This window comes from Amblyomma maculatum, chromosome 11 (assembly GCF_055883805.1).
Source record: "Amblyomma maculatum isolate TAMU_Amacu chromosome 11, ASM5588380v1, whole genome shotgun sequence".
NCBI classification, from domain to species: Eukaryota; Metazoa; Arthropoda; class Arachnida; order Ixodida; family Ixodidae; genus Amblyomma; species Amblyomma maculatum.
The window spans coordinates 5,092,722-5,118,600 of NC_139354.1; the positions used below are offsets into that span (position 1 = coordinate 5,092,722).

General features: G+C 47.0%; 1 protein-coding gene across 1 annotated transcript; it reads right to left on the bottom strand.

Annotated features, from left to right (window-relative positions):
* Positions 1-886: 886 nt before the first annotated feature.
* Positions 887-13,678, bottom strand: LOC146172701 (uncharacterized). The gene is made up of 7 exons (XM_084583781.1): positions 13,548-13,678; positions 12,768-12,917; positions 11,865-12,128; positions 10,047-10,172; positions 8,917-9,246; positions 4,903-5,067; positions 887-1,968 (listed from the first exon to the last, which is right to left on the bottom strand). Exons 1-6 carry the CDS (start codon positions 13,669-13,671, stop codon positions 4,952-4,954), a joined length of 1,110 nt encoding a protein of 369 aa, XP_084439907.1. The 5' UTR covers positions 13,672-13,678; the 3' UTR covers positions 887-1,968; positions 4,903-4,951.
* Positions 13,679-25,879: the final 12,201 nt, after the last annotated feature.

The window sequence follows — 25,879 nt, forward strand, 5'->3', positions numbered from 1 at the left end:
CCCTTGCGTTTAATAAGTTTTCTCGCTCTCTCCCCTTCCAACATCCAGCGTGCGTCACTCGAACAGTGGTGTTTAGGCGACGCGGCTCCTCTTTCCGCTCACAGCGCGATTGCTAGGTGCAGCGTCTGATGCCGGACGCCTCTGACGTGATCGCTGCGCCGTAGCGCTTCTGCTGGGAAAGCGTCCCCTGCGATGTGTGCCGAGCTGCTTCCGAGGAATCATGCTTCTGCGTGGTGCTCCCAAGCGAGATAGAGGACGATCCCATCAAGGCGTCAGCCCCATGATCGCGTCCGCCTTCACGGCGCGTCGCTGCCCGGCTTTCTCCCTCCGACATACTCAGTGCGTGTGAACGCTAAAGGAACACGGGAGCAAGAAACGTTGTTTGCACAACACTGCGATAATATAGATTGTGAGAAGCACTTGTTTGAACAAATAATTAGAAAAAAGTTGTACAGTGCACTTAGAAGTGTTGAGTATGAAAACTATGTCTTTGTGTGACTCAAGAGCATACCGAGCGAATGAGTGGGCGGTGCGAACGAGGTGCAAAACGCTATCGCGTTCCACTCTTGAAGGCGAAGCTTAAGCGTCCTCCAAATTTTCTTTCCCTTCTCACTACAGCCACAACAACAGCACAGCACACGGACGCCTCTTCGTTTCGCCTCCATCGAAACGCAGCCGCCGTGGTCGGGTTAGAACCCGGGTATTCCGGCACAGTAGTCGGGCGTCCTTACCACTGCACCACCCCTGCGGGGCGTCTACACGCACTGCATGCGGCTTTTACCATCTTATATCTACTTGATGTTCTCTAAATCGTACGCATAAAAATAAACATATGAAGAAATCAGGAAACTCTTTATTAAATACACAATGAGTTATACGTGACGGTCGTGGCTGCGAGTTACTCAGCCTCGCGTTAATAGCAACAAGCGTACAACAGAAAACGATGGCTGTGCGGTGATATTGCTCAGCAGCATTAGGACAAACGGCAGACATTGCACATCAACAAAACAACTTGGTTGCCATTGTAGCACTCGGCAGCACCGTGGTGCTGTACGCGGTCATAATATTGTGCGCGTGCAGGGCAAGGGAGGAGATTATACAAAGCGTTAGCAAAGCAAAGTCTACACTTGACGTTATCTGACGCCAACGTTTAAGCTCTCAATCATGCAAGGCACATTACAAAGCGTTGGAGCTGACTCCGGTGGTCTACTGAGTTTGTCGTTTCTTTAATACGCTTGAGACTACTCTCTACGACAGAAATAAGACAAAGTGCAGCATACGTGCAGCTCACTGGTGTGCTAACAAGTTAACAGGTTGACAAACACAGCTAGTAAAAGAGAATGGATATGTGACACACTGAATATACCTGGGAACATTTGGCACCGTATCATGGCGCTAAAATAAATATAAGCGATTAAAGTTCTTAAATACTGCATCGATTGATGATGAATTGTGAATGTTTGCAAAAGGAAAGGTTGCTGTAGGAAGGAAGCCTTCCTTCATTTAGCAAATCGACAAGATCGCGGAATTCCCTCAAATTGTTCGAAGCTATAAAGATGTAGCGGTATTTTTTGAGACTAAATTACAATTCACACCAAGCAACGTGGTGCAAAAGCTTCTTTCCCTCCTGAGGTCTATTCTCGATAACATTCAGCGTTCCATATTTAGCTCCCGGCTTGGCAGATGTCGAATGAGCAACTCCAGAGTAGGACTCTGTACAAATGAGATAGGAAAGAGATTCCAGAGAGAGAGAAAGAGAGAGAGTATTTCGCAACAAGAGACATCAGTGTACATTGAACAGGGGAGGACGTGGAGTTATGTCGGCGCAATAAATATAACCGTGCGTATTGTGGTATCGATGACGTCGGCTTGGTAATGAGTTTAGCTCAGCCGGCTTCTCGAGACGATCACCGGGCCAGATCATCCGTCCAGTTGGTGTCGCGAAGAGAGATAGGAGGAGGGTGGTATCTGCAATGACAACAGAGAAAAATATAAATAACGTATGACGCATCAAATCGAGCGTCCTTTACACGTGCAAAACTTATTGGAAAAGGTTTTAAAGCGAAAGCTTTGCTACGCCCTTCCTTCCGTAGGAGGAGGAGGAGGTAAACTTTATTTAAAGAAGAAGTCGTAGGCGCGGGGTGGGTTGACGTTCCCGTCCCCGCGGTGGGCTCCTCTTCTAGGCCGGACGCCAGGTGGCCGACCGACGATGTCGTTCGGCGACCTCTTCGGCCCGCTCCGTGACTCGGAGTTGAACCTCCGTGTCGGAGCTGAGCAGCGCGGCCTCCCACAGAGATTGGGTAGAGAGCTGCAGACTCTGTGATGGCTTGTCTTGATTACATGAGTATAGGATGTGTGATGTGTCTGCCTTTTGATGTCCACAGAGAGAACAGACAGGGCTGAACTGCTCTGGGAACCATATGGAGTACATGTACGGATTAAAGAAAGTGTCTCTTTGAAGCTGCCGCCAGGTGACTTGTTGTGTTTTACTTAGAGATCAATGTGGTTCTGGGAAGATTTGTCTTTCTTTCTTGAAGTGGGTAGTAATTTCTTTGTAGGTTGTCATCCGCTCCCTGGCCGACCTGAGCTCAGGGCAGCGCACCTTCCGGTTAACTACGAATCCTCGGGCAAATTGGTGCGCTGCCTCGTTTCCAGGATGGTCCGAATGGGCAGGGACCCAGATCAATGTGATAAGGCGGGTATGGGAGATTTTTTGTAAGATTTTAATGGCTGCGGAGTGGGCCCTTCCTTTTGCAAAATTTCGAATTGCGGTTTTAGAGTCGCTAAGGATGTATTTGGCAGTGGTGGAGGTAATGGCTAAAGCTATGGCAGCCTCTTCGGCCTCCTCCGGAAATTTTGTTTTATTGATTGTCGCCGATGCGAGGGGAGAACCTCGATGATCGACAACTGCCAGGGAAAAGGCATCTCTGTCCGCATGTTCTGCCACGTCCACGTGCGCCGTGTCTTTCTGTACTGAAAATCTTTCGTGTAATTTTTGTGCCCTAGCCCTTCTGTCCGTATCGTATTCTGGATGCATGTTTTTAGGCAGAGGACGGACTATTAATTGCTCGCGCACGTGTCTTGGAATCGGCAAAGTGTGGGCCCGGTCCCTTCATATTGTATTCCTGCTTTTTTTTAGGATGAAACGTCCCGTTTCAGTGCTTGATAGTCGTTCGTATTGTGCGGTGAGGTGTGCTTCCATCATTTCCGCTAAGGTGTTAAGAATTCCTAACTTTAGTAGTGTTTCATTTGGGGTATGACGAGGGAGGTTAAGCGCAATTTTATAGGACTGCCTAATTAGTGAATCCAGGTCGTCTCTTTCTCTAACTGTGAGGGTGACGTATGGTGTAGAGTAGATAACTCTGCTAAGAACGAAGGCTTCTACTAGTTTCCTGGTCTCAGCTTCTTTAACTCCTCCACGCCTATTCGCGATTCGTCTGAGGAGGAGGGAAATTTGGTTGACGGTGTTTTTCAGTTTCTTAATTAGTGTGTCGTTTTTTTGGTTTGACTGTATGAGCATTCCCAAGATTCTTAGTGTTTCCACTTCTTGGATGGCTGCCTCCGCCTCATTCGCTTCTTCTTCGCATGCGTAGCGTGCAAAACCGGCGGCACTCGCTTCTGCTACTCCGCTTCTTCTTCAACATCGCGCACCTGCTTCTTCTGCTTCTTCTTCACACGCCTGGCAAACTTCGTACCTGTACATATATCCACAAATATACATCATTACCTGACACGACGTCACACATTCTTGCAGTATCCTGCCTACTCTTTCCCCCCACCGCTGCCCATCTGGCTCGCCTTCTGAGACCTCCCCCTTCAAAATTCCTTCGACACCTTCGGGTCGTCCAGAATTGTAAAGACAGTTTAATGAAGGCTAAAGTCCCGCTATACCACGTTAGCCGCCTGGAGTGCCAGTTCTGAACGATGTCGCTGAACGGTTAATAGCTATGCAAAACTCCCCCTTCGAATTGCCCTCGATACTTTCGGGTAGTCTAGACCCGGCTGTGGTGTCCTTGAGATTCGCAGACATTCATGGAGGAATCGCGCACTTTCGCTTTTTCTGCTTAGGTTTAGCGATGTTAAACCTTTCCTAACTTTTTTTTTGTGTACACCTGGATTGCGCCTGGCTAGTTCAGCGGTTCAGAGTAGTACTAAAAACATTTATTTAAACAGAGGAGTTCGGGGCACGCAGGCCCCTGGGCCCCCGCACGGCCCCACTACACTCAAACGTTCATGTTCCTACGATTCATGACGTCGGCAGCTCGGTCTGTGGCGATCTTTTGCCGGACCGGGTCCTCAGAGCGTAGTAGGGCCTCCCATTCCTCCCAGGTGATGAAGTGCTCCAGACCCCGCGGGGGAGGATCCGCCGGGCATTGGAATAGAATGTGGGCAAGGGTGGCAGTGGGGTGGTTGCAAAGGATGCAGGAGGGGTCGGTGAGAGTGGGGTGGTAACGGGACCTGATGTAAGGGGATGGGAGGGTTCGCGTCTGGAGGCGGCGCCTTAGGGTAGATCTGTCTCTCGATTCGGTAGGCTTCAGATATCTTAAAGGTGTTCTGACAATCCACAGACATAGCGCTGATGAGGACCAAGATGTTGGCGCAGCCAGCAACCTACTTCTGGCAAAAGTCAGCACGAGCTGTTTCCTTTGCCTTCTTTTATTTAGGATCTACACTCTTCAAAGATAACCTTCTTAAAAAAAAAAGAAAAAGTTACGAAGGTCATCGTGACCCAGCCTTTCTTTCCAACGAAGCAGGAAATGTACACTGCACTGATGTCGTTGCGTCATGTGGCATCATAAGGTTTCCACAAGCTACCACTTTCCACTGGATCGCCTAAAATGCACCCGCTGGAACAACATGCCGGATGGAGGTCGGAGAACCGAAGAAGCAGAGTGAACTCACCCGTGTAAGGATGGCGGGAAAACGCGGTGACTCGAAGTTTCGCCCCGTGCTAGACGACGCACGGTAGCTGCGTGTAGCGTAAAGAGAAGCCGTACTGTCCGTTTGCAGCGTTGTCGCTCGAGGCGTGGTTGCTCTTGACTTTCAGCGTGAAGGGCTTGCTGTTTGCTGAAATCACGCGAAAATAAAAAAGCACCATTGAAAGAAGATCAAATCGAGAAATAAAGCTGCAAATCACAACACAGCATGGTGTCTGGAAATTTCACGCCTTGTTGAAAGCTCCTCTCATCGCTGTTATCATCTGACTGCGCACACTTCAAGGCACAGCCCTCTCTCATATCCCTTCAGTTATGTAGGCCTTGGGTCAGCTGAAGGCATTTAATCACAGCAGTCTTAACGTGACCAGCCCAGCTAACATAGTGCCGTCCCTTGCTACGTTTTGCTTCTCTGGGAATCCATCCATTAGCGGCCATCGATTATCTTGCCTCTACATTACATTCCTTGCCCACACCAATTTCTTCTTTTTTCTCACAGTATAGAGTTCCTGTACATGCAACAAGCCAAAATAGTCGCACTTCACGAACATAAAATGTGCGTGGGATTTCATGCAGCAAGGAGGTCATTTAGGAACTCTACATTTAAACACACGCATTCCATGGCCCAGCGAGTTTCGAAGGAACTCGGGTAGTATCGAAGGAATAGAACTATTCTACCTGTACTCAGGTCAAACAAAAAATTGGCAGTGGCTTAGCTTGCTTAAGCATGGTAATTGCGAAAACAATAGCTTTGGCTACGCTTATGTTCAACTGGTGGTGTAGCTGGTGGTGGTGCTTGTGGTTATGCTTATGGTTATGCAGTGATTCCCTCTGGCCACGGCATATGGTTCAACTATTGTTTATTGTGGGATGCTACCTGGTTATTCTATGTATAGCTAGTAGCGAGGCAAGGAGTGCCGTGGCTGCAACGATATACTTGGTTGTGGGTGAGGTTAAGGCAGGATGTACAACTGATGACATTGCCTTGCTAAGCAACTCGGGGGATGAACTGCAAATAATGATTGATGACCTAGACAGAAAAAGTAGAAAGGTAGGCTTGAAGATCAATATGCAGAAGACTAAGGTAATGTTCAACAGCCTCGGGAAGGAACAGCAGTTTACATTAGGTAGCGAAATACTGGAAGTAGCAGGCGAATATGTCTACTTAGGACAGGTAGTAACCGCAGATCCGGACCATGAAAAGGAAATAACAAGAAGAATAAGATTGAGATGGAGCGCATTTGGCAAGCACTCGCAGATTATGACTAGCAGCTTACCGGTATCGCTCAAGAGGAAAGTATACAACAGTTGCATCTTGCCTGTACTCACCTATGGGGTTGAAACATGGAGGCTAACCAAGAGAGCTCTACTTAAGTTGAGGACAACCCAGAGGGCTATGGAACGAAAAATGGTAGAGGTAACATTAAGAGATAGAAAGCGTGCAGAGTGGGTCAGAGAAATAACTCAAGTTACCGACATTCTAGTGGAAATTAAGAAGAAGAAATGGACATGGGCAGGACACTTAGTGCGAAGAGAGGATAACCGATGGTCGCTGAGGGTAACAAACTGGATTCCAAGGGAAGGAAAGCGTAGCAGGGGGCGGCAGAAAGTTAGGTGGGCGGATGTGATTAAGAAGTTCGCAAGGGTCAAGTGGATGCAGCTAGCACAGAACCGGGTTAAGTGGAGAAATATGGGAGAGGCCTTCGCCCTGCAGTGGGTATAATCAGGCTGATGATGATGATGACAACTGTCGCTCCGGCACCGGCTGCAACGGCATTGCTTACGCCAGCAGAAATGAAAGCATTCCTGGAGACTGCGTTGGTTCCACCTGCCGCTAGGCCACCTCCTATAGTATGCAACGTTGCACCCCCGGCGGCAGCTGCGGCTGCAGCCCCATAATTATTCTTAGCTTAGGAGCATGTGGGACAACTGCAGCTCCGCCCGGCCGTAGATCAACGTTGGGCTTAACTCTCGGTGTGTAAAGGCGTACCCGAACCGGCGCCCCAAACGTAGTTCTAAATGGTCTCACAAGTCTCAGGGATGACGTAACTCCGGCTGTAGCGCTCCCTCACGGAGGGAGCGGAGCGGGAGTTAGACCGCGGCTGGTAGCTACCGCCTCGAGAGCCGACGGCACGAGTTGGAGCCCCCGTTTTTGTGGCAGATGGGATGACGTCACTCCGGCTGTAGTGCCTCTCATGGAAGGAGCGGGAGTTAGGCCGCGGTTGGTCGCTACCACATCGCAAGTTGATGGCGCGAGTTTGGGCCCCTGTTTTTACGCAGCTGTGCTTGGCGGCGCGCCAAAGGTCACGCTAAAGGTCAACGGTAGCTACCGCCTCGCTACGCGAAGGGCTGAAAAGTGAAAGTAGTATTGCTTTCGCAATAAAACATTGTTTTTAATATTTGGTTCACAGGAAAGGAAAGGCGCATGTATCTGTCACACGCTCTCTCTACTGATTAATTCACAGGAAGGGAAAGGAGCGGTAACTGTCTCACTTGTTTTCTGTGGACACCTCAACCGTGCCGAAAGGGAAGGTAGGAAGGTGGGAGTGAAAGTGGAAAGATAGGAAGAAGAGCCATAGTGGAGGGCTACGGAGTAATTTCGACCACCTGGGGATCTTTAACGTGCGCTGACATCGCACAGCACACGGACGCCTCTCCGTTTCGCCTCCATCGAAACACGGCCGCCGGCGGTCGGGATTCATTTGTTTTTAACCTGCATAATTTTCCAAATTTACATTTAAGATGCCGGCTACTGTACCGGAGTACCCGGGTTAGAAACCGACCGCCGACGGCTGCGTTTCGGTGGAGGCGAAACGAGAGGCGTCCGTGCGATATCTACATAATGGTCCCCATGTGGTCGAACTTACTCAGTAGCCCTCTATAACGGCTCCACTTTCTCCCTTTCCACTTTCACTCTCACCTCCCTCCTTTCCGTTGTGGCGTGGTTCAGGTGTTCGCAGAACAAGTGTGACAGATACTGCGCCTTTTCGTTCCTGTGAACCAATTAAAAAACAAAAAAAAGAACGAATGAAATATGGGTTTCAAAGCCTAGAGCACCCAGCCAGCCTTTATAACTAGAATAATGTCAAACGAATACAGTGCAATTTGCAGTAATATTATATACAGTATTGTTATGTTACACTGACGTTAAAAACTAAAAAATAACATTCTTATGCTACATCAAAACATTCGTTTCACTGGAAGTAAATATTAATCTATTAATTACTTTCAATTGTATTATTATGTTAAAAATTAACTTAAAATCTGTTGTATCACGGACATCATGTTTAATGTCACAACGTTGTTCCGACATAGTCTTCATATGCTACTATAATGTTCGAATCATTACTAAAAAACGGCATTAAAAAATTCGAACATCCCAGTGCTCACTTTTCTTTAGTTAAGATGTTTTTCAACTAGGTATAACGATTTTAAAGAATATTTTAATGTTCAGTGCCACCTGAAAACCAGCCAAGCGAATGGAAAGCCTCGATGGAACGGCATAGACAACACACCTGAAGAAATACTCGTCACTTACCCAGCACGGAGCACTGAAGTTGTTTTTAACCCAGCTCTTTCTTCATGCGTTCCGGATATACTTTCTTTTTTTTTTTTTTTTTTCATGAAGTATCACTGAGAAATTCCGCTCATAGTATCCTAATACTTCCCTTTGCACTGCAATTGCTTTCATGCTAGACATTCGGCCTGCCATCTACCAAGACAGTGCGCCAATCTTTATCTACTAAGGACCCAGCACCTAAAGACTAATATCCGAATTCTGAAAACCTGAATCACAGCGAAGAACAAACTGTGACGTGTCATAAAATCGCTGCTCGCTTTGTGGGTGGGAGCACAATCCAATGGCATCGATCGCCGCATGTATGAAGCCCTTCCGATCCTCATACTCGCCGAAACGACTGCACAAAACCATCATAATCTGCGTATCACTGGCGCTTTTAGAAATTGTGTGGCAGCTGCTCACATATGATGACGTTCTCTTCCCCAAGACTGGTTCCACAGAAGCGATCCTGTCCTGGACCCAGGCCGAGCGTCGATCCCTGGTCTATGCCGACGAAGTCGTCCATGTTACAGATGGTCCCGTTGGCGCCTCGGTCGATGGGCTTGCCCCAGGAGAAGGACGAGTTGGACTCGGTCTCCCACTTTATCGAGCAGTAGTTCTCTTCCATGCGGATGCAGATTGAGTAGCGAAGGTTGCTAAGGTAGCGCACCCGGTGTTCCACCATAGCGCCGTAGTTGAAGCTTCTTACTATGGCGCTTGGGCTTCGGTAGTATAGCAGACAACCGGCCGGAGCTGGACGTGCAAAGAAATGTGGGCTTAAGCATGAGCTCTGCCTGGTAAATGTAGCGTGGCTTGTGCGTTCCCACCAGGTGAACACTTTCACTAGCTCTATAGGTTAAATCTAGGTTGTTCTTCAGTTGATTGTAATACAATTGACAATTGATTGTAATACAAGGACAATTGTAATATTTACAGTTTTCTTCACGACGACCGGGTTGTATTACATTGCGGACCTGCTAAGAACACCCTACTGTTTTTCACATTATTCTGACTGCAAATAAACCTTTCTTGTTCATTCTTTTCTTATAGATTCAAGGCATTACTGAATTCGAAGAGAACATCTGTCTTTATAAGAGATGTCCGCTCCTTAACCGCTTTGCATCAACGACACAGCCACAAATGCTTTGTAAAATGTGTCACCTGAGCGCGTCAGTCGCTATGTTGAAATTATTTCTTAAATATACAAAGTGTTAGCATATTTCAGAAAAGAAGCATATGTGCTGCTCACAAAACAAAATTGGCGCTTTTAAAATACTGTTCTCGTTTTTAGCTTACGTTATTTAAATAATACAAATCGTTCTTTGATGCATTACCATTGCGGAATGTTTATAGAAAAACATGCCAATTTTTTTTTTTTTTTTTGGTGCTATCTGCGCATTCTGTGCACTATTTGTTATTGTCTCATAGGTTCAGTGCAAAATGGGCTGATGTCACTGTACTGCAAAATAATAGGGACATGGAAGGACATAAAAAAAAATAAAAATAAAACGACATTGCACAACCACTTCATGAAGCCTTTTGCAAGGACTTACCTATGTCGAGGCTGTTACATTGGACCATGCTGATCTTGATACGCCATCTTCTTGTCATTTTGTCCCCATTACTAACCACGCTTAGTACAACCGGATTCCCTGAACTTCTGCCCATGTCCACGTACACTGCGAAAAGACAGGTTCAATGTCTTCTAATAGCCGCAGACACCGAAAAGGAAGAATGCAACGTCAGATGGCTGCGTGAAAACATAGAATACATGAGCACATAAAAAACTTAAATACTAGATTAACCCACATCTGTGCCCAGTTTTCCTCTGTCATGAAACAGTTTAGGTTGGTAGCGGTGAAGGCCTGGAGCCTGCAGGTATACTTAAAGGGAATCTCCGTCGTTTTCCTTACGACAGCGGATTTTTGTGTAACTTTCACGGTATACGTCCTCTGCAGCTTTCTTGTCTTTTGCTGCTTAATGTTCCAGCCAGGAGACATTCTGTTGCAGGACAAATTAATTCAAATATTTCTTATTTAATGACCTCAATCGGATTGTGCAAACAGAGTTTGCAAGCGTGTTTATATTCGCTCTGCGTTAACTTAAAACTAAAATTTCAAGCTTGTTCTTGATTCTTAATTCATGGGAAAATAGGGATACAGAAAGCTGTGTCGTCGGCGCTTTTTTTTACTGGAGCCCCATTATGCTCGTTATAATCAGCCAACAGTTTAGGGAGAAAAAAAAAGGAAGGGGAATCACTCGCGTCTGCCAGCTCCCCTTGCGAATCCTCGTTCCCTTAAATGCCTTTGTTACTCCCTAATTTCTAAATTTGCGCCTGTACTACCTCAAGCATTATTAGCAAACAGTCACGATTTGAGATGAACAGCGTGTCTGACAAAGGATCCAAGGATCGCGATGGGTTCCATTTCCATATAACTCGCCTATTTCAAAGAGGAAGTCCGAGTTGGCTAAGTCCTGGCTATGTCAATGGGCATCGTGACGTCACAAAACCCATTGGCCAATTAGTGCCCGGCCAGGCTGCCTGCTAACTATACCACGTGCCAAATATGCGTTGTTGTTGTTGTTGTTGTTGTTGCTTTTCTTTTGTCGCAACTCCAACGGTGACGCCTAATTTTCTGGAGTACGCGGGGTCTTTGTCACCATCGTATTCATCTCTGGTGCGTCACACGAGACTCACTAATGATAACAGTTTACGTAACGTGAAGTAAAAGTTATCAGAATGCGACATAATGTTGAGCTGGACATCTTGATGGGATTGAGACAGAGGAGAAAAAAACAAATTTCGGCACCTTCAGAAAAAAACAGATAAGGAGATAAAAAAAGATTCAAACAGAACAAAAGGACAAAACGCATAAATATATTAGTTTTACATTTTACTTTTATGTCCCGAATTTTTGCTAATTAAATTCTGAATGGATCCTTGAATTTGATCCTACCATCACTTTTAAATTAGTTGCTGCCTTAAGATCTGGTAAGTGGGGGTCTTATGGAGGAGGGAATATGGGTGGATAGGTGACGGGAGATGTAAGTTCAGGGCCGTAGGGGCGGGTTTAAAAAGGCGTGGCGATCTCTCTCTCTCCCCTCCCCCCCCCCCTTTTCTTATTCCGCAGTAGACACATTTTGAAGAGGGAACCAATTTTGAAGCCTACTTTTCCGACCCAAAAAGTCCACGAAATAGATTGTTCAACTGAGATCTCCCTCAACCTTCGTAACCACCCGCCCTCTCCAGTAACGACCCATAAATACGCACTAGTTCTGTCTGACAGAACACTGCGTTTTCGCCGGATGAGAGAACACCACCTACCAACGGAGTGAGAGCATGGGGGAAGGAGGAAAAAGTGACTACTCACAGTGCAGTCCCGCGTTCTCTCCGCAGAGAATGGGCAGGCGCTCTCCGACCGTGGTGCGCACCATGAAGGAGTCGGTGATGCACTGTCCGTTCTCGTCGGGCTGGGCCAGGCTGAACTCGAGGAAGTCGAGCCGCAGCTGGCACACGTTGTTCTGCTTCTCGATGGTCACCTGGCAGGTGTCCGTGCCGTTCTCACCGTTGGGATAGTTGGGGTTCACGAATTCCGTCTCGTTGTCGCTCGTCGACTTACCGCACGTGAAGCTCACTGCGAGAGTGGTGGTTCTCAGGATGGGACACATTTAGGGATCGCTTCTTTCACGAAAAGTCTTAGCGGACCACGCTCGGAGGCAGCACTAACTCGCCAATAAGTGTTAGGCCTGAACATGCGCTACTATGAATTGTTATGTGGAGTAGGACGTATACCAAAGTCCGGTCTGGGTTAGAAGAGCCTCAGTGTGTTTTCGCTGTCAAAAACCAATTATGTGCCTAGAGATTTCAACGAGTATGAGTTAAGCTTCATCCAGGAGACCATGTGTCAAAGCTCTTGTATTCTGCGTTGGGGCCCTACACGTGTTCTGAGGTTGCCATAGTGGGCGCATTCAGTGACGACTGGGAAGCAATTGGTGGACCTTTTAGTTACGCGCACTTTTGTGCGTCTGCTACTTTGGCATACCGAATCTGTGTGAACATGTTTCACCATATTCATAAAAGTTAGTATTTACGCCAAGCGAAAAAAAATTCAGTAAGGGTCAGAATCTCCATTTTGCACATTTAGGTAGCAACACCAATTCTTTGTTATGCTCAGGCAAATATATCCGGCAACGTGTTTTAAGTGATGATTACTGTACTGTACTCGTTAAAATAATAAATAGTAGTAAGTAAGCAGTGAACGGTAATTACTTACCGTAACAGCAAACGCCAAAGCCGTTTGCACATCTGTTAACTTCAGTGCCTTTTCGGTCGATGCAATCTTGCTCGCTGACGCACGTTCCATTCTGGTTGTTTCGGCCTTCGCATGGTTGGTTTTGGTAACGCAGTAGGTTAATAATGCCAGCTGCAGAGGTCATCAAAAATTACACATCATTTTCATGTCAAATAACGAAATAAATTTTTTCAATCAAACTTTTGCATTGGTGGAAGGTTCAGCGGCTAAGTTTATGAGAGGGTCCAGCTCAGCCAGGGTACATTTTTGCGAAAAATGAAGCGGACAGAGTGAACTCAAGTAAATTCACTGCAAACGCTTCAGACATCTATTTATGATTTCCGTGATGCAGTAGTCTGTAATATTCACTGAATAAAGCAACGACCTTGCGCTAAGGGCATTCGCCGATGAAGCGTGGCAGGTGAAACATGATGAAGCGCCTGTATGTTCTTCTTTCTATAGAAGGCGATCATGCGAAGCGCTTATTAGAGCTTGCGACATCCTTAATATACACCTGACTCAGACAACTTCATGTTCCTCGAGCATCTGAGCATTGGCCTTTCTTGCGATTGTCATGCCCGTCCTCGTCAGAGGTACAGCATCCTCATTCCAATATTCATTCATACTTTTGTACGATGCAGCCTCTGGACGCGCATTTCGGCTATTAAGGTCCGGTTTATAGAAATGCTAATGTCGCTTTTCGCTGGCATCAACAAACATGCTGTGCAGAGCCGTGCAGGGCAGACAGGTACGAGTTCTTACTGATGCTTTGAGGTCTTCCTGGTCGACTTGGGGGCAGCTGTCCGCCGAAGATTCCTTGGCCGACCGCAGTTGCCAGCAGTGCGGCCAGGATTGTTAGAACGATCATACCATTGTGAGAAGTCATTGTCTGGCACCTGCACAACGAAGGAAGTGCACCCTCATATCAGCCCGATGAGTGACCGCGTAAAACAGACAAGTAGGGCAAGTGTATGAGCACAAAGTTGCCACGGATGATCTGTCTTGAACTGCCTCATTAGGACAAGAAATTCTTCCAAGGCGCAGTAAGAAAAGTTCCGTCAATGTGAAACTAGATATACGTGCCAATAAGCGTCACACGAGTCGTTCGCAAGCAAAATATAACGGCGTGTGCGCAACTCACGGACTCAGCGTACGTAGACACCGTTGTGCTATCCAGGGCAAAGAGGCCTCATGATGCAGATACTTTCAGTGCGAACCAGGGAAGCCATTGCCGAATCGGCCCTGTCTCTACCTAACATTTTCGTGACATAGCCCTGAAATATTGATACAAGAAAGGTGAATAACCGGAAATTACAGTCCAGCGTTTCTTTCTTGTGGACTGCAGATTTGATAATTAGTCCGCTTCCTAACAGTACGCTAGCGATGTCAGTGGTGTACTAGCCTCCTGCAATAAATTCTAGAAAAGCAGAGCTCGTGCACTTCGAACCTACGACACGAAAGCATTCCAGCCATAGTAATGAGGTTGCTTAGCGCTTTTTGACCGGTTCGTCTTTGTTGAAACGCTTCGAGTTCAAACTACAAAAATATGGATTTTTTGCCTAATGTATTCACAATCTACGGTCATTAAATTGCTCGCCCGTCTTATTTTCAAGCCCTAAGCTTTAGCGTCCACTACGAGAAATACATTCTGCAGCTTAGGGATCTTTTTGCGTTATATCCGTGTTCCTAATGAGGTTCAAACAACTAAAGAAAAAAAAACCTTAGTTGTCTTCTTTCCTGTGACAGCCTGGACAGTTCCTACAGCGTATAAAAAGGATCTTTTATCATCAGTTTGGAAATTGCAATAAAAGGGGCCAAACGCCACATAGTGACCGGTGCGCGATCTACTTGTGAACAGCAATTTCGGAGCGAAAATGAAGTTATTTTGCTATATTTGGGCATCATCGAAATTACCATATGCTCCTCAGTGTTATTTTAAAGAATGATCCGCTAATCTGCAAATGTTCCAGACCGATATAAGAAATGGAACTGTTCGCGTAAGAACACACTGTATCATAGGTTGCACAATCTAAATACCGCAACCAGTTGAACCATGTGTGAAGTATCCTTCAAGTCTCTTCGCCAAATGATGAATGATTAAAATATGCTAATGCATCATTAATTTGCTCCAAGGACTGCATATCAATCAGCTTCTCCCTACGCATCTGCCTCCTCAGCCAATGAAGCAATCTAACAACCTTGGCCCACGTTCTAACGGTACTTCCGCATGCAATTAAGTATATATAATCAGCAGCGAGTAATTTGTCCCCCCACCCGACGAGATTAAAGCTGTCTTGTGTCGCAACGTGACAATGAGAGGGACAAGAAAAAATACAACCCACGCGAGTGATGACGAGGACGAAGCGGCGAAGAACGCAAAGGGGCAACGTACCGGAGGCCGTGGCCGTAGACAGTGCACCGACTGGAGCGCTCAAGGTCGTACGCGATATCCTAGCTCCGCGTGCGGCCGACGCGTGCGAGGATTCTGCCGCCGTTCGAGGAGCAGGCAAGGGCGACACGGAGCTGCTTCTTCGCCGGCCCGGCTGGCAAACGACTGCCGAAATCGGCGAGATGCGAGGAGGAATACATAGCCATCCGGTACCTGTTACCGAACCTGCTTCTTCCTCACCCAGGGCCGTTGGCGGCAACGCAGCCTCCATCGATCGGGCCATCGCGCGTACAAACCGGACTTCCCGAAATTCGGGTCACCACCGCCGCCGCTCTTCGGGCTGGTTGCGTCGGATGCAGGAGCGTCGCCCATTAAGCAAACAATGAGCCCCTCCTCTCCTCGGTACGGGATTCATTCGGCAGTCCCTCTCTCTATCTATCCGGACAGGAAGGCCCGGTTATTGGGACGTGCCATTAAGCTGCGGCAGTGGGTAGGGCGACTCGCCTCCAAGAGGACCTCCTGCTGCGTACGCGACTTTGATGATGGACACAGGATGTTCCTTGCTCACCTATCGGCAGCGCGATGTCCAATGGCGGCGGCTTCTGCTGCTCAGTCCCGGGGCCCGCCGTTTTCGCGCTGCTGTGCCGTAAAGACGGCGAGGCGCCACAGCACAAGGTAACGACGCTGGGCTCAACGGCGAGCAAGCCCCGGACTGATGCGCTGTCCGATGACGGGAAAGCCTTAAAAGACAAGATCTCCGGCGCGACGCGGCGCGCTCATCCACTTCCAGACACGCATACGGGAACCCGGAAGCAGGGCACTCTTCTTCCAATGACGGAACGCCAGCCGGCAGGCCGTTGGTAGGCGCAGTCCTTCTATCGCCCTCTTTCCTCCTCGCCCGCTTACATAACATCTTGAACTTGGAAGGAAGGAAGACAGCGGTGGAGAGGTCACCATCGTGGCGGAGTATCGAGGGGGGGATTCTCCTCCCATTTCCATCCTCCTTCCGCTAGCCAGACCTTCCTCCACTCAAAACTGTTCGTGTTATGTTCTTTCCGGAGCTCTGCTAGCTCTCCATCGCCATCTGACGTCACGGGGACATTGACCTTGCGGAGCAGGGTAACAGGTAGGCGCATACACACACAAGACGGGTCTGGTTCGACTCATCCGGGGGACCTCCTTTCCTCCCCTCGGAAGTACGCTTCTCTCTCTCAGCCGCGATCTGGCAACGAAGAGGGGAGAGAGGTTTTCCTCTAAGGCAGAGGTCGTCTCGGGGCGGCAGAATCGAACGTTCCTTCTCTCTCCCTAGACATGGCTGGCAGGGCAGACAACGCTCTTGATATTTGCTTTCCTTTAAACCTGCTCCCCGTCCTGTTTTTAAGGGCTGCATGTTTTTGCTTTGTTGTTGGTTAACGGTGTCCCCCGCCCGCGGACCCCTCCCTTGTCCGGCATCGGGTGCTTCGCGCCTCCGAAGGCCGGGGAAAATGGTGGGAGGGGGGACTCTGGGAGGGAGCATGGGACGCAAGCGGCAACACGTGCAGACCATGCAATCTCCCGCACTAGACGAAGACGAGCGGGCGAAGTCAGTGGAGGGCAGGCCTGCTGTGTCGGCGGTCTTCCATCAAAACCGTGGGAGTCAAGCGTTCGATCACTGGAAGAAAAGAAAAGAAATGGACGCTGCCCGTCCCTTTCCCACGAAGAGGCGGAGAAGGGCCAGCGGGGCAGGGATGAATGACAAAGCGAAAAAGATAGAAAAGCGCAGACCGGCTAGCGCGGCTTTCCTGAAGGTCCGTTCTCAAGGCCGCCAGCCACAACAGCGTCCCCTCCGAAATAAGAATAAAAAAATAAATAGAAATAAACCTCGAGACACACCTGAGCGGACCGCTGCCTTTTATGCGTCGCTCCTACTGGCATGCTTCTGTCTGCACAATGTGACGCCGGGAATCGAGGACTCCTTTTCCGGCCGGTTGCGCCACCATCTTGTAACGGTTCTCCAGGAGCCCGTTCCCTCTCAGCCAGAAGTAAATAAAGAGGAAAAGAAAAAGAAAGAAGGCATTGCGCAAAGACGTGAGAAGCCTTTGCAGAGGATAGATGTATCACCATTGTGCTGGGGGCTCCATTCGGTCTAGGCGTTTGATTGTAACAGACTGATATTTCCTTTTATTCATTCCGCGTGGGCGGCTTATTCTGAGGATAGCGTGAATGAATTCTGATATTTCCACATGTTTGGCCATGCTTACTTCGGGTTGCGGCACGAGCGTCGTTACGCGGTGTTCTTTCAACGGTCCATATTTAGATGTGTCGCTGGAAACAAAGCTATCCCGTATCTCTTCTCGAGGATGCGAATTTAGAATAGTCTAATAAAAATGCTAGCTGCAGGGCTTGAAGCAACATTGGTAGAAAACAAAACATTCATGTCTCAAAAAAAAAAAAAAGAGAGAGAGAGAGAGAGAGAGAGAGAGAGAGAGAGAGAAAATCTTCCCAAATTTGCCATAAACGAATGGAACGTATGCTACGTCAAATGTAACAAAATACTGCCCCCCTTTTCTAGTTTTGTTTATTGTTCAGTTTCTCAGGTTACAGGCGCACTCTCCTCTTTACATGTTCAAATTTTTGTCACCCATTACGTAATACCCAGAGAGGAACTTTGCATGTGCTTGAAAAATATAAATATATAAAAGACTTTTCGCCCTCATTGTCTGCATTACTGAGATAGAACAAATGCAATTGCAATATATCTTCCAGGTAGAGGGCGAAAAGCCTGAGGCTCGTTTCTCGCAGTTTTCTCCGTTACCGTTTATCACTTTCTTTACTTCCAGGCATTTCGTCGTTGTGTAGTCATGACTAAACACAGTACGCCAACAAATTGGTTCGTCCAACATAGTTTAGTTTCGGGGGGTTTACTCCTGATTTTCTCGGGTCAAATGCTTTCTCTTATTATAAGGAGTGATAGTTTAATAAGCTAGCTTCGCCTTCGCCATCGTGTTTACGCATGAAAAACAGGGAGTGCCATTCAGTGAGGGGCAGTGCAGCTCATATATTGTATACATATTCCGTATGTTCTGAACAAGCAAGCTGCTGAAGTCAATCGCTTTTTTTTTTCAGCATCAACAGCAGCAGTGATTCAACATTGAATGCTGTGAAAGCAATGCGTCGTACATCGTACCCAAAGTTCTATGAATATTGTTTGCATAGATGAGCCACGAAACTCAGCCAAGCAGTGGACATTTCTTCGAGAGTATATATGGAATGTCCTCACATCGGATGTTTGTAGCCTGCAGGACTGCGCCGTTCCGCAAAACTCAGCTTGCTGCAAAGCGACACTTTTTTAATGCCAGGTTTTTCGTGTGCTAGCGGCGTGGACAGGCCGATGGGAATTTTTTGCCTAACTCCCGCTCTCAATACCTAGGCCGCAGAGCCATCCTGATTAAATTAAAGAGACTCATCCGTCAACACGTGTGTTTGGTTGTTTTGTGATTTAGGTAGGAATGGGAGTGAGCCCTTTTAAAAGAGGTTAGGGCGACAGGGTTGTGAATAGTCCATAGCTGTCACTCGATCCTGGAACAAATTCGAGGGCTTTCTTTATTGACCACTCCAAATCTCGGCGCATTCTCAGTCGAGACATCATATCTAATTCTGCTCAGAATGCGAAGTTCAAAAACAAATATCAAGTTTATGAAGTTTTCCCTCTTTTTCGGTACGGAGAACCAACTAGATGACATGAAATGTGCAGCCCACTCACTTAACATAATCTCGACGTGACAGCCTATTATTTGCAACCCACTACGCCAGGCTCTTAGTCAAGTGGGATCCTGAATGCACCCCCCCCCCTTCTTCCCCCCAATCGTGAAGTCAATATTCTTTTTTTCATCTTTTTTCTTGGTGATATTCTTTTGGGGCATGTACCGCCAAGGCGCTCTTCTCCACAGACACTCCCCCATCCCCTCTTATTCGATACAAATAGCTACTGTGGACAGCAGGAAACATTTCTACCTGCGTGTCTGTACTACGCCATGACGCAGTTATACGTGTAAAACGGTTATTTTCAGGGTGGAATACCATTCATTCCAAGTTTCGAAATGTGCCGCAGTTATCTTTTGCAAGCATTCGAATGTACTACTACATTCAACGCCGACTGAGCGTCAATTTCTGGCTGCTCGGCAGCAAGGCATAAAAAATTATTTCGCTGGTTGCGAAATGCATTGTTTCTGATCTTTGCATCCTCAAGTCAGTTTAGCTTCTCGTCGATGTCACAGCAGTTATTTCCTCAAGGTACATAACTGTCTGCCAGAGAAAACACAAGTTGTATAGAAGATATGTATCTTTCTAGTGATCCTGCCTCTGCCTGCTTCAATTTGTCCGCATTTATTGGCGTTATAGCTTGTACTCTCACCCAACTCAATGAAGCGCGCCAACGTTCGTGTCTTTTTGCTGTATTTCCGCGTTTTCTTCCAGATGAATGAATGCAACAATAAACTTGTGCTTCTTCTTTCTGTGCTTTCATTTTATACAGTGTTTCCTTAACCTGTGTACATAGCAGCTTGTCCGCATAACTGCCTTGCTTGTAATGACGTGATGTTTGAATGCTTACCTCGTGGTCGGCTGTCATGGCTTCTGAGCACTCTAGTGCAGGTCATGGCACTACTCGACCACGCATCAACGCGTACTTGAGCACACCCAAAGGAAGCGGCTTCCTGCCTGCTTGACACCGTGTAACCTCTTGCAGCGGTTTCTCTGGAACCGATGTTTCTCAAACACATCGCCTCATAAACGCTTCTTGCATGCTACCCCTGGAAGCAAACGCCCGTAAGGTACCGCCTCGGACCGGAATTAAATATGCAGCGTCCATGAACTACGGTAAGGCGGCATCCGTCTTAGTCGTGCTCGCATCCTTGCAAAGGAACGCGCGTATGCGTTTGTATGCACAGTCCCGCCTTAGGTGGCGGCTCTCGGGCCCATTTGCATTTCCTTCCTGCTAGCGACGACTCACGTGAGCAAAACTAAAAGTTACATCGACGCGCTTTTGGTTTTACCGCGAAGGCGTGCTCATATGGATCCCCCTCCTCTCCAAGACTGGTGTGCCGAGTAACCGTCAGGGTCACGAACTGCGCGAGCTCGGAGTCACGCCTGGCGAGAGCATAAGAGATCGCTAAGTCTGCGCGCACGCCCAGGAAGCTTCCAGCAGAGGTGTTGTCGTGGTTGCCATCTTCAGCCGTCTACTACTCCCGCCCAGAAAAAAAAATTGAAAAAAAAAAAGAGAAAGAATTCTACTCCCTCGCAAGGGCACCTGCCGTTGGGCCTCCGCCATGTCGACGACTGCATGTCATTATATTCGCAGCAGCGGCGGCGGCGACCGGAGAATGACTTCCTGGACGCCTTTGCTGCACACTCATCCCTCGTCGTCCTTTCCTCCTCCTCTTCCCGTACGTCTGGCATTAGGAACCTCTAGGAGTTTTCGAAGCGTGTCCCCGGGCTAAAACTATCTAAGGCAGAACAAATGGCGCGACTTGGCAAGGGCAGTGTACGAGCCGGCGCCTGCAGTTTGTGCGTCTGGATAGTAATGAATAGTTTCCAGCTGAGGACAGGTTTTCCTGGTCGGATCTTCCGCTCGGACCAGACGGCGCCGACGTTGGCCGTTCTTAAGCTGTCACGTGGCCCGCTCTCAGTCATTTACTATACAATTCGAGGGTTCCGTTTGCTCACGCTTGCGACGCAGAGCTCAATATGTCAGAGGTTCTTCCCGAAGGCAGCGTAATTAACTACCACCTGCTTGGCCACACTTGGTCGTGCCTCACTGAAGCGCGAAGAAATGTGCAGACTGCGCTGCTGACATCGCATTGGCTGCAACGTAGTATAACCTGTTCACCGCGCGCCTCTGGCTCACTGTGTATGCTGCTGCTAAGGGTTATTTATTTAGTGAGTACAGCCGAGCTGTGGTTCGGGCCTTATGTAGAACTGGGCTACGGACGCGGTACAACACAAAAACAAAACAAAACAAAAATGCACAGCGTAGTATATCTAATGAGCTTATAGAATGGGAAAACAGTTCTACAAGCCGACTACGAGAAGTTCTCACGACATCATCATCAGCCTGACTTTACCCACTGCAGGGCAAAGGCCTCTCCCATATTTCTCCAATTAACCCGGTTCTGTGCAGGCTGCATCCACTTGACCCCTGCGAACGTCTTAACCTCATCCGCCCACCTAACTTTCTGCCGCCCCCTCTACGCTTTCCTTCCCTTGGAATCCAGTTTGTTACCCTAAGCGACCATCGGTTATCCTCTCTTCGCACTACGTGTCCTGCCCATGCGCATTTCTTCTTCTTGATTTCCACTAGAATGTCAGTAACTTGAGTTTTTTCTTTGACCCACTCTGCACGCTTCCTATCTCTTAATGTTACCTTGCCATTTTTCGTTCCATAGCCCTTTGGGTTGTCCTCAACTTAAGTAGAACACTCTTGGTTAGCCTCTACGTTTCAGCCCCATAGGTAGATAAAATGCAACTGTTGTATACTTTCCTCTGAGCGATACCGGTAAGCTGCTAGTAATAATCTGAGAGTGCTTCTCAAATGCGCTCCACCTCAATCTTATTCTTCTTGTTATTAACGACATAAAGATAAATATATGTATGTGCTCAAGGCATCGCCCAGGGCTTGTAGAAAGACGTCCACTGCCTCGCAACTCAGCATGTTTGCAGGAGTGCATGCTAGTTAACGATAAGGTAATGGAAAATGAACCTTTGTTAAGGATCATTTTGTACAATAATGGGGCTCATTTCGCACGATAACTGCATCTAACTTTTTTTAAATATGAGAACGCTCAGGGTTATAATCGCAATACTTAGCATATATCGCGGGTATGCTAAAAACAGCCCGGTGACAAGTTAAGTATTTGGTAGTACCCTTCTTTAGCGATTGATGCAACTCGTGGTGAAATTTAGACATTAACTCTTTCGAGACCGTGAAAAAAAGGAAGTGTTTCTGTGGGGCCTTATAAAAAAATTCTTAGAGAAAGTGTTACAGCGCTATTGTTATATAGCATATACCACAATTTAGCTGCCAGATAATCTTTCAGACAAATATTATTTCAGTTAAATATTACACTAGTGTGAAAACACTCAGTGCGAACTTGGTCAAGAAGAAAAGTGGAAAGGTAGAATAGGCACGTATATAAACATAAAAACCTCATCGAAACTGATGTAAAATAGAGGAAGTGTTCCACTTTGCCCCTTTTTAGTTTTAACAATTTCGGACGGCTGTCTATGTTTCTTCCTTTGATGACGTCGTTACGCGTCGTCTAAGTGTGCAATGCACCACTAGGAGAACCAGAAAAGCTTTGAAGATTTTTTTTTTTTTTTTTTTTTTTTGCAGCATGATTCGGGATTGCAAGAGGCCGTTGCAGATACTTCTCACATTTCCGTATTTTTTTAGTCACTAAACTTTCCCGATGTCCATGTAAAATACTAGAAACGACTTTCTTCCAGTATCCGTCCGAATCATCGTGAGTTGTTTTTTCCTAAATGCGGATGCATGTATTTATATCCGTTTGCGGAAATAATTTCAATGATCTGAGTCGAAAAGTCAGAAGTCGAGGGCTGAGTTTTTTTTTCTTTCTTTTTCATTCACTTCTCAGCTTTAGGCCTACATCGTGGCCCAGCTACAGCCGGGCTCCCATCGCAGTGAAACCTCTATCCACTCCTGCGTCGGCGGCATTTGATCCAGTTGATAGGCTGTTTAAACCTTAGCAAAAACAAAAAACAAACCAAAAAACGGAACACAGCGAACACACAATGCGTGCGCGAAACTTTTCAAGATCGAGCTGAACCTGAAAATATGCATGCTCTCCTGTAGCCCTCCCGAAATCATCATCAGAGCTGAACTCAAAGCTACAAGCTGCTGCTGTCAAACGCACAAACTTCTGCATTGGGAGTAGTGGGAATATGCTACTGACTGTAAGTTTTTGGCATGTCCTGACTCAATTCCACACCATTTTGGTTGGCATGAGACCGCCACTCTTCAAGCATTTCTGGTTCCCATGTCATCGCCTGCCGAAAAGGAAGTAACTCCGCGGAAACCGGAGCTGCAGTCGTCAAAAATATAAGTGAGGATACGTGTTTCCTCTCATGAAAATGTGTGTTCTGCAGCACTTGCAAAACAGTTGATCAAGGTAATCGATGGCCTAAGAGGCGATCAAGAGAGAGTTAAGTGATTGCTCGTAACACTGCTCGCACTGCCCCGTAACCAGGATTGTCCACAATGTTATAAGTATTTGTCATTACAACACGTGCGGCATCTTTTTGTGCATGCTGCGCCAATTTCACAAACCTCTTCTATGCTTTGTGGTGTTGTTTCGAGCATTTTGATGAATATATGAACTTTCAATTCCTATTTTGTTACCCTAAATTTGTTTCCGAGTACAGTTGATATTGCGTCTACAATTTAAACTGCTCGAATTGGGCATATATTCTCTCTTTATAATTGTTTGTCTGGGTCTACTTTATATGGTGCCGAATCAATACTCAGAGCAGAAAGATACCTCGCGGTATTTAAAGCTGTTTATGGTTATGAACACCATAAACCATATATATACCACCATATATATACCATGCAATCATTAATCTGAATTCATATTCTACCATAAATTGTGTCCATCTCGGCACCCTCGTACCTGCCCCGCTAAGGCCCGTTGTAATGGCCTGCAGTGCTTGGTAAACAAAATTTCCTAAATGTTAACCTTCATTGCTAGTTTACGCAACGAGAGAAGGAGGAATGTCGCACACGTTGATTATAACGCCAGTGAAAACACAGCGCCTGATACTTACCACAATGTTAAAAACCTTGTAAACGTTTGTTCCTGCACGCCGACCGGACAGCTCCTGAAGGTGTCCCCTACTATTCGCCAGTCTCTCATAGCAAATTTCCCACCGTATGGATATAGAAACGGCATTCCGAAAGATCACTAATTGAATGTACGTGCACCTTAATCTTTGTACCACACACTTTCACCTGTCATAGAATAGATATCTCTTCGTGTACAGTACTCACGGATTGAAATAGGACACTCGGAGCGCGTGGCCGTCGCTGCATGCAAGGCAGTGTGGTAAACAACAGGCCGGCTTATTGGCGACCGGAAGGAGCAGTTCTGCTTTTTAGATGTTCTCCCCCTCGCGCTATACCACAATGCAGCAGCTTGGTTCCATGAGCATCCACGGGCGGCGCTGCATGCAGCGACGGCCACGCGCTCCGAGTGTCCTATTTCAATCCGTGAGTACTGTACATGGACACCACACAAAGAACAAAATTGTGCAAATTTGTTTTCTCCAAAGGCATACGCAGACCAGTGGAATAAAAAGAAAAAAAAAGAATGTACGCGAACCTCACACATGCGGTGCAAATTTTACCTGGGTGATATGACACAGTGTCTTGTAGACTCGTCTTGCTCTTCTTTTGCGCTTACTTGAGGAGTAGTTGCAGTATGCGTATCTCACTGACGCCAAAAGCCCCAACCAGCTCAATTTTCTTCAAAATTGAGCTCTGTTATGCCACTTTTTCTACTTTTTCACCTTTGACAGCTGTGATGATTGTCGCCACGAAAAATATTTGTTGTGGTTTAACTCTGGTTAACCCTAGTTTAATTGCGATAGCAACGGTGGAAGCTTCTTTTGCCTGCTACATTATTATCCTCTCACGCCCTATCAATGTGAGGGGCTACAATATTGGGGACACTTAATCTCATCCTTTAAAAAGCTACCAGCCCACATATAAACGAGAAGGGTTTAATGCTGCTAAACCGAATGCGGAATGAAAGCATTAGCTGCGGGTGACCAAGCGTTCTTCTTCGCGGCTGCTCAAGATCAATCAAACGTGGCCCTTCCCGGGACGACGCGACGGGCCGAAACCTGGCGCAGTATTGCTATCGCAATAAAAGTTGCTGTGCCAGGATGTTGTCTTCAGTCTGCAGTCCTATTTCTAGCACAGTGACCTGTCAGACTTCCTTTGCTCACCGTTTCTGTTTTTCATAGTTTCTGCTAGCATGCAAACTTGTTTCTAGACTCTTCGCTTTTGGACTAAAGAGTGACGTTCACGTGGATCGCACTCATCGTGCTGTTATTTAGGTAAGGAAGCCGTAAAAAAGAGCCAATCTGTTTACTGTTAAAATCTACAGTTCCTTCAACGACGAAGGCTGACTGGGTGAATATTTCTCAGCTTGCCCATCGAAGCAGCTTGTTAACGCGATAACGTTAAAGGCTCCGTTCAGCGAAAATCCAGCTTCGGCTTTGGCGTTGTGAGCGACAAATCACGAGAATGGCACCGGCAGCTGACATGGTTGTGCACTGGTTGGACGTAAAGTTGCCAGACGTTACGTCTGGCAGAAGCTGTCAACTCGGGCCTCTCCTTTCACATGGGAGGGGGACATCAGAATCAGCCTGCCAGGACACATTCACATTACCTCTAGGCCACGCAGACAAGTTTATATGGCTTGGTTGAAGGGGGTCTTTATATGTGGGATGATTACGGGTCATATCCTTAAAGGCGGAGAATTTTTTTATTAAACTACTTTTATTGGTATCTCAGCTGTCCCTACAAATAGTTTCGATAATAATGGTCAAATGGTAATCATCACACAAACAAGTTAAACCTACTTAGCACTCCTATGTACAAAAGACACCTGTGGGGACGCTGCCCGATGTAATAGTTGTTTTTTTC